General features: G+C 37.3%; 1 protein-coding gene across 1 annotated transcript in view; it reads left to right on the top strand.

Annotated features, from left to right (window-relative positions):
- LOC126372150 (receptor-type guanylate cyclase Gyc76C) overlaps window positions 1–15,524 on the top strand; it is a 91,392-nt gene that overhangs the window by 63,375 nt on the left and 12,493 nt on the right. Inside the window, exons 6-7 of the mRNA XM_050017767.1 lie at window positions 10,338–10,466; window positions 14,001–14,130. Of these exons, the coding sequence (XP_049873724.1) occupies window positions 10,338–10,466; window positions 14,001–14,130 (259 nt within the window). The remainder of the gene's footprint in view (window positions 1–10,337; window positions 10,467–14,000; window positions 14,131–15,524) is intronic.

Genomic DNA, 15,524 nt, shown 5'->3' with positions numbered 1-15,524 from the left:
TCACTTATTACTTTGACTAAAGCTAAATGAGTTAAACGACTTCTTAAAAAAAAGAAGCCTAGAGGCAAAGCAGCTTAAACTCCATAAAAGGTGGTATGACAGGGAAGGAAAATATCTTAAGTGACCATCCGCTACTAATTTCAATTGTATGAAATCCAAATATTAGTAAGATCGGAAATAAAGTCGGCCCTTAAGCCGTTTTTCCTGGGAGAGATTTTATTCGGGCAAGGCATTTATAGATCTTTGTACCTTACAATATTAGGAAAAATCACGGCGGATATAATGAGTAAATCGAATTCATTAAGAAACAGGATCTAGACTATAACCATACAGATTGTTACATATGCTTAATTCGACTTTTCAAGCAAATGGTAAACAGCGTATGATGGCGGATGACAGATGACTGTCACCAACTGAATGCGGGCAATAAAAGAAACAAATAGCTTTTGAAAAATCTTAATATGCTTATACTCTGTGTTAAGTTTAATCTCACTATCACAACCTGTTTCCGATTTACTGAAAAAATTAAGACCACGTGACTGTATGCAAGTTCCAAGCACTGGCTCCTACTAGATGGTATGCGGTACTAGGAGAGACTTCAGTGAAGTACTGATTGCTCTCATACTAAGAGGCAGCCAGGGGTGGACTGATCAGCGACTTGTTTGATCAAAATTTCTGCTACATTTGCGCCTAAGACCTCCACGTCCAGCTGGCCATAAGATACCGTCGAAGTTGGTTTGTGTAAAGTTATTCCGCGACAAACAATAACAGATCTCGATCATGCTTTTAGAGCCGAGATACGTCGGACATCGCAGCAGACACATCTGTCGATGAGATAATATAGATGATAATAATAATAAATAGATGGTGTTGTTTTGCCGAGCATTTTCATAGCTGTGCTCTGCTCTACCAAAGTTATTGGTTGGTAAACCAGACCGCAAAACTAAGATTGGTGCGATGGTTCCAACGTGAAAATCAGCTCGTGGGGAATTACAGGCGGGCTTTTCTGTCACCATATGTTTTAAAAACAAATGCCGGGTGGAATAAGCTTGTGAAATTCAGCTCTATATTTCGACAGCTTCAAGACTGTTTTCGGCTACAAACTTTGAAGAGAGTTTCCATCTACAACAAGGAAAAGACCCAACGCCTCACTGATCAAAAAACTTATTAGCAGCGCTTTGGGCACATTTTAACGATGTTTTAAATCCCAATAGTAATACCACTGACTTGTTTGTTACAACAAATCGGTCTAGTTTGTTACAACAAGCTCGGGGGTTTCGCTTAAGATCTAGCGGCACCCCTGACCTTTGAAGAACTTCTTACCGTGCTAAGAAGGATGGCGAATACCAACACATCAAAAATACCATCTGAACTGTATAATATGCCTACACATTAATAACTTGTTTTACAAACTCATCCTGAAGATATGGGAGTCAGCTGCTGGAATGATTTTAGCCTTCTTCTTCTTTGCGAGTCGATGGCGATCGATATTAAATTTTAGCCTGAACGTTATTCTATCCCGTGATGCAGAAATGGTACTCCCGGAAACCCATTGATGATTTTGTCCGGACAGAGATATGGGGGTACGGTTTTGTTATTAAACAGATTCAGGCAAAAAGGCTTGAACAACATCGGCCTTTGTTATGTGCTGCGTGAGGCGTCACGCGGCTTGTGGATTGCTCTAAAGGAAACAGATTGTGTTGCAAAGTTATAACTTATCCTGATACGACAATATCATGACGACATGATGACGACAGTTTGATTTAGAAGTAACTTTTCAGAGCTATTCGTCGTTACCTACGGCGCGAAACAAGGCTGTATCATAACACATGGAGCCATGGTTCCTAGTCTATTTTCCTTATATATCGCTTCTGTATCACGCATAAGTGGGATGCTCTGTGGAATTGTTATTTATAGCTTAATTGAAATTAAGGCTAAAATGAATAAGATCATTTTTGATCTCACGTCTCACATCTATGCGTCAGTTAACCAAACTTGCGGAGGAATGGCCAATTCAATTGAGTCACACACCAGAATATTCATAGTTTTGTGACATTTATAAGAAATTCTTAATGCATCCGCAAGACCCTCTTAAAATAACCATCCAGAGGATGGTCCGAGGATGTAGCTTCTTCTAATGTTGCTTTAAAGGGCGCTGCGCTAAAATATGAAATAACTCCAAAGTCATCGGAGTTGCCAGCCCGGATAATAGATACGGTGGCAGCCTTTGGAAAACTTAAAATATTAGTGTACAAAGTCTCAGCGGCGTACTTGATACGTAACACTTTAAATGTCTAAGGTCCATCCTTCGCATAAAGCGGCAAGATGGTTTTCCAATAACAAAAGTATTAAGTCGTTCTGGCATATTCGGAATAGAAGCTCACATCATAAAACATCACCTATGATGGTGCGGTCACGTCATGCGAATAGGTGACAGAAAGGCTTTCTATTTCGAGGTGTCTAGAAGGAAATGTAAACAAAGTGGACAAGACCTGCGGTACAAAGACGTAATCAAGCGCAACCATGTGGCTTTCGACATGCCAACTGAGAGTTGGGATGAGCGTGTCTGAACCTGGAATGGAGCGTGATATGGTCCTCGAAAATCTTAGTCCAAGACGCCAAATACGGAAAACTCAACGGAAACCTTCCTACAATTACACGGTAAACTCTGCTGGCCAGCTTGATTGTATGCCATGTGACTGATCTTCAATTCAAAGTTCGGTTCCGCTAGCCACATCAAAGCCTACCACAACAATGACTCGGGATAGACACAAATAGAAGTCACCATCAACGGATACGGCTTGGGTGACATGATGACACGCACACTCCCGGTCTTCCCAATCGTAATTTTTAGCTGTGTGAACCGCCCAACCAGGACTTGCCCATACTTATTTTGATATGTTGAAGTGATGCGGGCACAAGGTTTCATACAAACTTGCGATGACTGAAATGTAAACATTATTTCTTTTTGGTTTTGGAAAAACGTTTTAAGTCCTTTCAAAAGAAAATTATAGTTGTCTTATACGATAAAAATCATAAAAAAAATGTAGCATAAATAGCTGAAGTCAAATTCTATGAATATTTTCGGTAAAGGCAAAACAGTTCAAGTGCCAATTTTACTTATAAACTGTCGAAGGCAAAACGGTTGAAGCGACAATATTTATAAAATCTAGATTAAAGCAAAAAGATTTAAGCGCCAAATCTATTTTCGTTTTGTCTAAGGACAAATGATTTAACCGACTTATCTATAACAAAACACTGTCAGGGAAAACGCTTTAACAGACTTCGAATCATGAAAATGAAAAGACATAACAGCTTATGTGACCGTCTCATATCCCGGAATACGACTGATATGCCACCCGCCCAGAATTTTGTGCATTTTTTTGTCGGTTAAAGCACGGGTTTTTAAAAATGTACCCAAAGTGCTAATTGGTTGAAGCGCCAAAAAGTAGCTTCGATTGATCTGAAACCAAGATCAGTCGACGCGGAAAAATTCGCTGATTCCGAATATATATATATAAGTCAATTTCGCCCAAAATGTCGCTTAAACCCATTTGCCTTTCAACCCTCGATATGATAGTGCGACCGGGTTCTAAAGTGGGTACATGATTGCTCATGATTGTACATGCGTTATCGAGGCAGATCATCAACCCGATGGTGGGTTGATATTGTGAGGTACGCCGGAAAGCAATGGATGAGACTTGCACAGAAACGGAAAGGATGGCGTGAAAGAGAGGAGGCGTATACCCAGCACTTGGATACAGGCTGAGATTGTCTCTAAATTCATCAAATTCGTATATGAATAATGCATGTCCCTTTCGTGCCAAAATTGTCTTTCATAAATTAAAATAACATTTGTGAAAAATGTTAGTACGATCAGCAGCAAGTTTAGACACGTTAAGCCGTTGGTCCCGATTACTACATACTGATGTAAGTACGTAGTCGTTATGAGTCATGTCAGGGGCCTATGGTGGCTCAATAATAACCCTGACACCAGGGTAGGGGGGTTGGTAATCCACCTTACAACCCACACGAAAGAAGAAGAAGCAGCAAGTAAATATAACTTTAAATGTTGCCACATTATTTAAAAACTTCAGGTACCTACCTAGACTACCTACTTACTATATAATAATTGATCATTTTGAAATAGTAGAATAAGAGTGAAAGGAAGCAATACAGAAACTTGACCACGAAACAGTATCATCTCCTTAGCATTATCACGTTTTTCACAGGGTCCGCTTACCTAACCTAAAGATTTACCTGGTCCGGTTTTTTACAGAAACAACTGCCTGTCTGACCTTCCAACCTGCGAAGGGAAAACCAGCCCAACACAGGAATGTATGGGTTTCCTCACGATGTTTTCGTTCACCGCTGAGCACGTGATAATCATTTATGATCCAAACATGAACTCGAAAACAAATTCTACAATCATAGGTTTAGGCCTGTGCTGGATTCCCACCTGCGACCTCAAAGTGAAGGTTCTTAAAACTGGTCTATCACGGCCAAAAACTATATCTACGGTTATTATCATCCTTCTTGAACTTGGAATCATACTCGTATACCATAGAATAAGGAATAATTATGAGATTAAACGAACTTACCTGTAAGTGAAGTTCTATCTCAATTATACGAAGCTCCTTGTTCGAGAGGTTTTTAACAGTGTAGTCTACGTCTTATGCTCCAGCATCGTCACAATTTTCAAAGCTCATATCCAAAGCTAAAAAAAAAAGTTAGTTTCCCGCTTCCGAGCGCACCTGTCAACTAATGTCATTATGTTTAAAGCATGTTTCATGGACAACTCCATCACCTGTGGAAGCTTTAGGGCGGGATATTAAAATTGAAGGGAGGGAGTCCTCTCGAACAAGGAGCTTCGTATAATTGAGATAGAACTTCACTTACAGGTAAGTTCGTTTAATCTCATAATTATACTCGCTCCTTGTTCGAGAGGTTTTTAACAGTGTAGATGTTCAAAGTTTAGTTGGGAATGAAACATTTAAATTGAAACGAGTACCAATAATATGATTATTCATTAATGAATAAAGTACATACATTGTTATCACAAAAGCTAATTAAGCTGCCCATGACTTTAATCCCAATAAAGGCAGTCAGAGGCACAGCCGTCTCCTGATAAACTCAGCGCGGCGTTCCACCAAACGTTTTGATATTATCATGTAAAAAACAATAAGAATAATAACTGTTCGCTAAACAAGTTTCACCAGTTCTCAAGAATGGAATCGATATTATGTATGTTATATATGGTTATACTATACTGTACTAGAATAGATACATAGTTCTAAATAATAAAGTTGAAGTTGAGCAAGTACATTAAATACCTATTTCACATTACTATCAATTTCACAACAAAATAACTACACAAGAACAAATTTCTGATGGAGCTCAACATCAAGATTGGCTATAAGAGCCTCACAGGGACCTCACCATAGAGCACATTTCCGAAGCTCTTGAACAACAACGATAGTTATAGTCGAAAGGACTGTGAGACTTCATCATATAGTATAACACTCATTTTTCATTGGCACACCAAGGGCTACAATAATTATCAAAGTTACACATTATTTGTTTACATACATAAAAGAAGAAGAAATACATAAAGAAGAACGGGTAATGACGAGGGCACCCAGACACAAGATTGATTGTAACATCCTGTGCTAAGTTGGCAATTGTTGTCGACATTGAGTAGTTAAATGAATCCTAAGACAACATGTCAAATTGATTAGAAAAAATACAAATATAAGTGCAAGTAAGAATTTCGATACATTTATTCAAATGACCTTTTTCATTAAAATATTCAGAACCACTGAACTAAACTTTCCTCTTTATTATAAGATATTGTTAAATGAGGCTGAAAGTATAAAGAGGGGAAGTGCATTTACATTATGTACTTGTGTGATAATTATCTTCGGAATAATTAAGATTTTGTTTTTATTAAAATAGATTACCTGAGCCCACGTTATTGTGTATTACCTAATATCGACCATATGGGCTTGGTAATAACATTTAGTATAATTTTTTATGTGGTAATAATAAATAAAACTTGTTGTGGAATTTTTTCCTATTCCTCTATGCAACCTTTCACCCACCAATCAGATGATAGAACAACGTACACACAACACATTAACACACATAACATTGTTTACGCAGCTATCTCTTTAGTGTAATAATTATTGAATTTGTTTTTAGGACAGTAATAGTAACGTCCTATTATTTACTGGAAAAATAGGCTAAACATATATTTATCATGAAAATATTATTGTTACTTCTCCACTGCAGTTTGGTTCCGATTGATTAAGTGGAGGGACATTATTGTTGTAATTTTTATATTAATTGTAAACTGTGTTTTGGGCTGATCAGCAACAACATAATAAATCTACAACAACATAATTTAGAGAAAACGCTAATGGTGATGTAAGTTATATGTTAATAATGAACTATTTTTCCTTCCTTTTCACCTATGAGTTAATAATAAAAAGGGCAACTATTCTATCTAACCGAACTAGGTATCAATATTTTACAATTTCGAATGTAATACTTGAAGGAAATTTTCATTGAAGTTATAATATTATCAGGTAGGTACCTCAATTTATACTGAGATTAGTATTGTTATTCCTGATTAACAAAGACAGGATTTGAATCCCATGTCTTAATGATAATGCTAAAACTTTTAGTGATAGACATTCGGAATTAATTTTACCAGAATTTTGAAAAAGTAAATATCATAAAGGTAGGTATATTTGCTTGTGCAAATTTTCCCATTATAACTTTATAGGGAATTCTTCCTCCTCATGAGGTACTATTCTTAAACGGCCTTGCTGCCTGGGCCATTGTTGATACTAATGGCTGTGAGACTGCTAATACATCTGGTTGTAGCTCTGCTACTACTGCTGGCTGTAGGGCTGCTGGTACTGCTGGTTATGGCACTGCTGATCATGACTGGTTGCATTACTGCTTTTATTGCTGGCTGTGGGGCGGCCTGCTGATACTGTTCCTTGTGGGCTTTCTGTTCATGCTGTTGGCTGTGGGGCTGCCTGCTGATACTGTTGTCTCTGTTCCACAGATCCTGTTGCTATCTCGTTTACTCACTCTTCGGGCAATGTTATTCATTATTATTTATGTGCTATTTGAATTTTATGATGTTGGTTGAAAGAATTTAATAGCAGTATTCTCTAACCATGTCTTGTGTACAGTTATCTCTTTTGAAGGTAATCTCTGACATTACATACTATTAATACTTTGATTTCTAGCACAGTTGAATCATCTGATAAAGATGTAAAGGCCTGTGATGATGAGGTTGATTAATAGAACAGAGGCTTTTAGGTTTTGAATTGTCGGTTATTTCTTCAGAATTTGTACTCTCATTATTTTATAATAATCAATTTGACATAATAGTCTATTGTTTCTCAGCATTAGTCTAATCTTGAGTTTCAACATGGGTAGGTAAGCCCCGACAATTCAATGGTTTATCTTCGATTCCTCAAGTGACAAACCAAACATGGAAATAAAAGTATAAAAATAGTTGGTCTATGTTCTTGCTATCTACTAGCGTTTAGCAAAAGGCGATACTTGTAGTGGTAGCTTTATGTTATTTGAGTTGATACCATCAAGTCCATTGTCTATCCTCTAAGTGATAGCTCTAGGTATGGAAATGAGAAATAGGTATATAGCGCTTGCTAATACCGACCATAATCGTGGTAGCTCTTATATTAATAGGGTTCATACCATAAAGTCCAATGTCTATCCTCTAAGTGATAGCTCTAAGTATGGAAATGAGAAATAGGTATATAGCGCTTGCTAATGCCGACCGTAATCGTGGTAGCTCTTATATTAATAGGGTTCATACCATAAAGTCCATTGTCTATCCTCTAAGTGATAGCTCTAAGTATGGAAATGAGAAATAGGCATATAGCGCTTGCCAATGCCGACCATAATCGTGGTAGCTCTTATGTTAATAGGGTTCATACCATCAAGTCCATTGTCTTTCCTCTAAGTGATAGCTCTAAGTATGGAAATGAGAAATAGGTATGTTAGCGCTTGTCAATGGCGACTTTCTTAGTGGTAGCTCTTACATTCATTGTGTTGATACCTTCAAGTCCATTGTCTATCCTCTAAGTGATAGCTCTAGGCATGGAAATGATAAATAGGTATATTAGCGCTTGGCAATGGCGACCTTCCTGGTGCTAGATCTTTTGTTAATTAGGTTGATACCATCAAGTCCATTGTCTATCCTCTAAGTGATATCTCTAAGTATGGAAATGAGAAATAGGTATGTTAGCGCTTGTCAGTGGCGACCTTCCTAGTGGTAACTCTTATGTTCATTACATTGATACCTTCAAGTATATTGTCTATCCTCTAAGTGATAGCTCTAGGTATGGAAATGACAAATAGGTATATTAGCGCTTATCAATGGCGACCTTCCTAATGGTAGCTCTTATGTGCATTGTGCCTTTAAGTCCATTGTCTATCCTCTAAGTGATAGCTCTAGGTATGGAAATGTAAAATAGGTATATTAGCGCTTTGCAACAGTCTTAGTGGTTGATTTTTATGTTAATAGAGTTGATACATCAAGTCAATTGTCTATCCTCTATTGTGATAGCTCTAAAAGGAAACAAATAGTCTGTCTATTCTCTAGTCAGACAGTTCACTACTAGTGCTTAACTAGGTGACTCTCCAAGTGGTGTTCTCTTGTTGGTTAGGTTGGTACCAATAATCATCACCCATACGTTGGAAGCTTGAATTATAATAAGATTAGAGTAATTTGGAAGAAATTGCTTACTATAATAAGGCTATCTTTTGCCTGTACTCTCTTAACACTCTTTCTGTTTTTATTGTTAGGGTATATTATCATCATCTTATATTGTAAGTATCATTCGGAGAAGACAACATTATTAACACCACTTAACAGAGACTGTGAGAAGGGATTATATACTGTTATAATATATATAATATCATTTTTAAGTATGGTTATCCTGTAGTAAACCAATTATAATTCTCTAAATGTTTTAAGTGTTATCTTGAATAAGTTATGTATCTTGTCTACCAATGGTGTAGATGACCTCTGTGATATCGAGTACTACTGTGTCATGGGTACTTCTTGATGAACAGGGTAAACATGAAGTGCTTCTGTCATCTAATTATCTGAACTTGTCAAATTATTTCCGAGTTAATTATTTACTTTTCTATGCCATTCTGCGGTTATATTTCACTGGTTCTCTTTGTTTTATAATAAAACTGCTCATTTCATTCGCTGATAGTAAGTTATCAACCGCAACATAAGCAAAGAACACGAATTACAAAAAGAAACAAAAAAAATTTTTTTTTTTTGACAGATGAAAATAAAAACGCGGCAATCAGGGACTGAAGACAAGGCTTAGGCCTATTTTGATCGTGATTTTCGAATATTAAATTACTAAAGTCAAGACTGTATAGTCCTCAGATCTTTGCCTGCCTTATATAAGGCGAATTTAAACAACATCAACATCGGAATAAAGTATAACTTTTAAATCACTGTTATAACACGATACAATTTTAATATTATTATTTATGTTAATAAAACTAGTTACTTTTATTAGTAATAAGTACCAACTTAAGTTACTTCTTCGAATGTTAGGATTATAAATTATAACCTCAAAAAAAGTAATTTGTTTTCGACAATAAAAGGAATTAAATTGAATTGATCATAATTATATCTTCTCTTGTTTTAGTAGATGGATAATGTTAAGACTTACCAGTTTAATCCACATTTTGTTTTATCAAAAAGAACTTACGCTCGTCGTCATCCACATTTTTTCTTTGGTACTGTTTCTAGCTTTTTTAGAAAAAAAAGCACTTGATTATGTAAGTAACAGATTTTTCGCACTATATCAATCATGTTTTTGTATTAAATATTGGTTTTCAATTAGTTTATTTACGGAGGCGAAGTGACGCGCCGGTGCACAAAAACCGTAATGACATTAGTTGACAGGTGCGCTCGGAAGCGGGAAACTAACTTTTTTTTTTAGCTTTGGATATGAGCTTTGAAAATTGTGACGATGCTGGAGCATAAGACGTAGACTACACTGTTAAAAACCTCTCGAACAAGGAGCGAGTATAATACTACGTATAGAACGGCAACTCTGCGCTCCCCACCAGCGGCTGGGCCAGATTTACCTCACCTCCCTCGGTTTTACTTTAGTCTTCAGTCGTATAGACGTCAGACGTCACTCAACAGATGCGCGTGTACGATAACGTCAATATGTAGTGTCTGTGTTCGGGGTATAGCTGATACGTAAAAATATAATGTTTCTTTATAATTTTCATTTTTTCCTCTTCTTCGTCACCAGGAACCAGATGATAGTGGACAACGGCCAGAGGGAGGGCAGCGTCAGCGATGCTATAGAGTACTTCGACCAGACAGCCACCCTCCTGGACAAGCTGCGAGCGGTACAGAGCCAGCTGCGACAATACATTAGGTAAGGGTGTTGCTACCAGGGATACGCCGTTTCCAGGAATGTTCGCAAAGTGGAAATGTTCGTTATTGTTGTAAAAACTCTTAACTCTCTAATAATAAGGACTCTGGCTTCTTTTATCAAATTGTTCTTTCTTGTACTCTGATCCGATTTGCCCAAATGGCTAGATGATTACCTAGCCAAAAAGAAGTTTCTAAATAATTTTGAAAAAATATCTTCTTCTTCTATCGTGTGGGTTGTGGGAGGTGAATTACCAATCTCATCAACCCTACCTACTTACTTACATCAGTGAGTAGTAACCGGGACCAACGGCTTAACGTGCCTTCCGAAGCACGGATCATCTTACTTTTTAGACAATCAGGTGATCAGCCTGTAATGTCCTAACCAAACTAGGGATCACAATGTGATTTTTGTGATATGTCCCCATCGGGGTTCGAACCCGGGACCTTCGGATCGTGAGCCCAACGCTCAACCATTGGACCACGGAGGTCGTAAAAAAATAAAATATATATTTTTTTCTATTTTCTTTTAACATTTTACGCCTTTTTACTGCCGGGTATTTTTCCAACATGGGAACACTGGTTGCTACTCAAGTGATAACGCCATTTTGTTTTTCAAACTGGTCTTCTACATATACATTCTATACATAGTATTTGGGAAGTTTCCTAGGTCAAAGATCAATTATGAAATTCTGATTACTAAATAAAGACAGATCAGATCAGATCAAGGTGACAAAAACGTTTTCTTTTTTCTATTTAACTTAATTATCGTCCCTTAGCTTACAACACCGCTCAAGTCGAAAATTGGCGGTTTTTATATTTTAATGCCATTGGATGAAGAAAATAAAGGTTAAAATAAAGTAAATCGTCAAAATAAGTATAAATAATTATTTATTAACCGCTAACTAGAGTATGTATTAAGTAGCAATAAAAAAATCTACAGATATTTTAAATAAGACATTTTTTTTCGTCTCCTGTAAAGTTGGTAAAAATGACTTAAGCGGTGTTGTAAGCTAAGGGACGTTATGAACTTTTATGTAGAAAAATGTAATTATAAGTGCGACATTTTGTCACATTTTTCTATTACGTCACAGGTTAATATGTTATTTTTCATACAAATTCCGTAGTAATTTCGTCGCTTGACGTTTAGTAAAAAGTAACTCATTTGACTAGTTGGAAACTACCCTATTTTTTGCAGTTCGTGAAGAAACACGTGTGATATAGCAAAGCCTCATTCGTAATTATTTTAATCACGTAAAGACCAATGCTATGGGAACCCGTGCAAAAGTAGCAGTCACCAAATGCACTTTGCAGAATTCAATAAAACGGTATTTTCCTTATTGCCACAATTTTCCACTTCAATAGAAGAAGGAGCAAATAGGCGATAGATTGTATTTCCTACGTGAGTTGACTGGGACATTAGGGTGCCGACACACAAGATGACTCACTGACATAGACCCTATGAATAGTTTAAGTTAAGACTGCTTTGCAAAAAAGGTTATTAAGGTAGGATTACTTGGGAGTAACCGCCTGGGAAACAATATTCATCATCTCCCTAGGATTATCCCGTTTTTCACGAGGCCCGATTATCTAACCTGGAGATTTTTTTTGACGTGACTTATTTATTTATTTAGGTACACATACAGCAATACATATTAAACTTTTACAGACAGCTTTATAAATAGAAAGACTTCTTCTTTGCAAGTCGATGGCGACCGGTACTAAATTTTTGCTGGCCAATAATTGGCCACGCTTACGGCATTGTCAGTGGCTTCGTAAAGGTCTTTAATAGTGCAAGTGTTAGGGCACTTAGGATAGCACAAAAAGTGAGCCATAGTTTGTGGTGATACTCCACATTCGCACTCATCGCAACCATCAGCCAGCTGGTATCCCCACCTGCAGAGATTATCCTTGCAGCGACCAATAGAAAGACTTTATATTGGCCGCTGCAATTTAGACTTAATATTAGTACTTAGTAGTAGATTTGCCGCAAATAGCATTAACTACTTTGCGGAATTTTCACACAAACAAACACACACAAAGTCACACAATTTAGCTGTAAGTAAATAAATCCTCAACAACATTTCTCACGGCCTCTGTGGTTTAGTGGTTAGAGCGTTAGGCTCACGAAAACGTCACGTGAAGGTCCGGGTTCGATTTCCGATGGGGTTATTGTCGAAATCACTTTGTGAATTGGCTTGAATCACCTGATTGTCCGAAAGAGTAAGATGATTCCGTGCTTCGGAAGGCACGTTAAGCAAGTGGTCTTGAGCTACTAGCTCAAACACCTGCACCTGCAGTGGTGCAGCGTGTTGGAGTATGCTCCATACCCCTTCCGATTGATTGAAGGGAGACCTGTGCCCAGCAGTGGGAGGTATACAGGGTGTTGATGTTATGTGAACATTTTTGCAGAAAAAATTAAAATGTTGGAAATCTAAAGCAATGTAACTTACAAAATGGACGCAATCCATCGGTGTGTTCGAGCTTTAAGCAAACCGTTGCAATGAAGTTTTCATCGCTTGGGAAATAAGCTGTATAGTTGTTTACTTGTAATTAGAAGATTGAAAAATCCTATTTTTGCAATATAGATTTTGTCACCTATCACGTTGATCTAATAGAAAACTCGGTGACGTAGAACGCAACGTGTGGGTACTTAGTTCATCTTGCGATGGATGTACCTCTGACTACCCCAGCTGGGTTAGAGTCGTCAGCTCATGTTGTCGTGTGGGTTGTGAAGCGGAGTACCAACCTCATCAACCCTGGTGTCAGTGTTACTATTGAGCCGCCAAAGGTCCCTGACATGGCTCATGTATCGACTACTTACTTACATCAATAAGTAGCAGCTCGTGTTGCGTTGTTTAAGTAAGATTGTTGTATTTTTAATACGGAGTTCTAAGACGGACATGATGAACCGTACCTATAAATCTATGGTCTTCTTCTATGTGGGTTGTGAGGTCGATTACCAACTTCATCAACCCTGGTGTCAGGGTTATTATTAAGCCTCATTAAGGGTCATGTAACTACGTAGTCGTTACATCAAGAAAATTAAAAAAATATATTTTTATATTAATATGCTTTACACTTGACTTAAAAAAATATTGAACTAATTAATTGCGTTCACATTTTTACTTGAAGCACTTAGCCTATGTTCAATTTTATTGCAAATTATTAGCATGTATATTGATTAACAATCACCTTAAAAATAAATATGTATAGGCGCCAATTACTTATTCGAATCAGACGAAAGAACATCGGCGTCTAATTTCAAATTTCGAACATATAAACTAAACTGATAAAAAATAAAAACAACAATCCGCGCGCTGCCTTCACGATAAACCTAGTTTAGACGCTGGTAGAGAATTGCCGTTCTATACGTGGGTAAATGTAGTATTATTCCTTATTCTATGGTACAAGAAAGTACCTATTTCACTGTTTAAAATGACCATCCAAAATATCACTAAACCAGTCATATCTCAGGATTCAAAGAATGTATTATTCCCTCCAACTCCGACCCCTCTACATTGAATTGTTATTACAGGGAAGGTGTAACAGTGAGTTTGACAGAGGCTCGTCGTAGTGAGATGGTGTGCGCTGGTATCCTCGTACTTGTATGTGTCGTGTCCCCCATCATCATTGCACTGGTGCGGAACGCCGTCAATACCATTCAGGTGAGAGTGAGACAGATATAATTGCTTTACAGTGCATATTCAGACACTAATGACAGCCTTATCACAACGTAGCATATCTTCACGCCTGTACTCCAAAAGAAGGGCAGAAGTTAGGTACGGTCACGAGCATTAGTATGTATACACTTTGGTACCATGTCACATTAACTTTTTTGACAAATTGAACTGTAAGTCTCATTAATTGTCAAATATATTAGAGCGACAGAGTCCTAAAGCGGGTACATTATATTGCTCATGACTGTACACCTACTCTTCGCCAGAAAATAAAATAGGCATCTCGCTCATAAGTATGTAATTTGATGGAATTTGATGTGTGCTGTCAACTTAATTCTGTCGGGTTATTGGCCAATATAAAATTTGTGAAGGGTTTTTTAAACTTCTGCCTAAAATTTACGTGTATTCCATAGATGCTAGCGGCGCTAGTGTCGTTATTCTGTATCTATAATGTAGAATTATTATGAATTGTTAATTATATAAGCAGAGTATATAATTTCATTTGCTTCGATCCTCTACTTTCATCAATCGCTTCATACACGCCGGTTCAGAGTAGATCGTACTAAACTTTTTCTAAGGACATCTCCAATTTGGTCAATGTAAGTCCTCTGCCAACCCTACCATCAACTTTCGTTTTATATACCTTGACTTGTTAATTAGTTCCATTAAAAGGAGTTTGAATTACCTACCTCGACCACGGTGTATTATCTAATGTTCTTGCCAATACGTATGACCTAGAGACCTCGTACCAATAAGTAATAAACGCACGTACAGCAGTGCAATTCTGTGGTCTCTGCCTACCCCACCGGGAAATAGGCGTGCACAATGTTTTTCATTTTAAGTAAGTACTCCTTATAATTTTACCATTGAAAAAAAATAACGGACTTCGTAGAAAATCTTATTTGCTTTCATGAAAAACATTTCCTAGAAGATTTATTTACGTAGAGTTCGCTCTAAAAATTGCAGCGCAGTTTTCGTTTCGACTTATTCCACCGACTGGTTGAAGATTGTAGTTCGCATTACCAGGAATTTCCTAGGAGCATTTAAATAGCCTCATTTGATCTAGATCGCATCAGAAGTATCTCAGAGCCCGTGACTTTTCTAGAATTTACTGAAAGCGAATAAGTATGAAAAAATAAAATGTGCAATGCAGATTCTGTAGAGTAAAATTAACACGTTCCGGCGCGATACCCAAGTTTCCAACAATACATCATGACAGGAAAATTCTCCATACAAAAATTACACTTTTTTGGACGTGACTTAAACAGAACATATACCACCGCAAAGCGGATTCCATTTCTCCTGACTCCGACATTCCGGAGTGTTATCCGTACCAATTATCGACCATCTCGAGCTTTTAGGTCTGGACCTAACTGCCAACC

Source organism: Pectinophora gossypiella, chromosome 13 (assembly GCF_024362695.1).
Source record: "Pectinophora gossypiella chromosome 13, ilPecGoss1.1, whole genome shotgun sequence".
Classification (NCBI taxonomy): domain Eukaryota; kingdom Metazoa; phylum Arthropoda; class Insecta; order Lepidoptera; family Gelechiidae; genus Pectinophora; species Pectinophora gossypiella.
The sequence above is the reverse complement of the archived record's forward strand: the minus strand, read 5'-3'. Positions and strand labels throughout refer to the sequence as shown.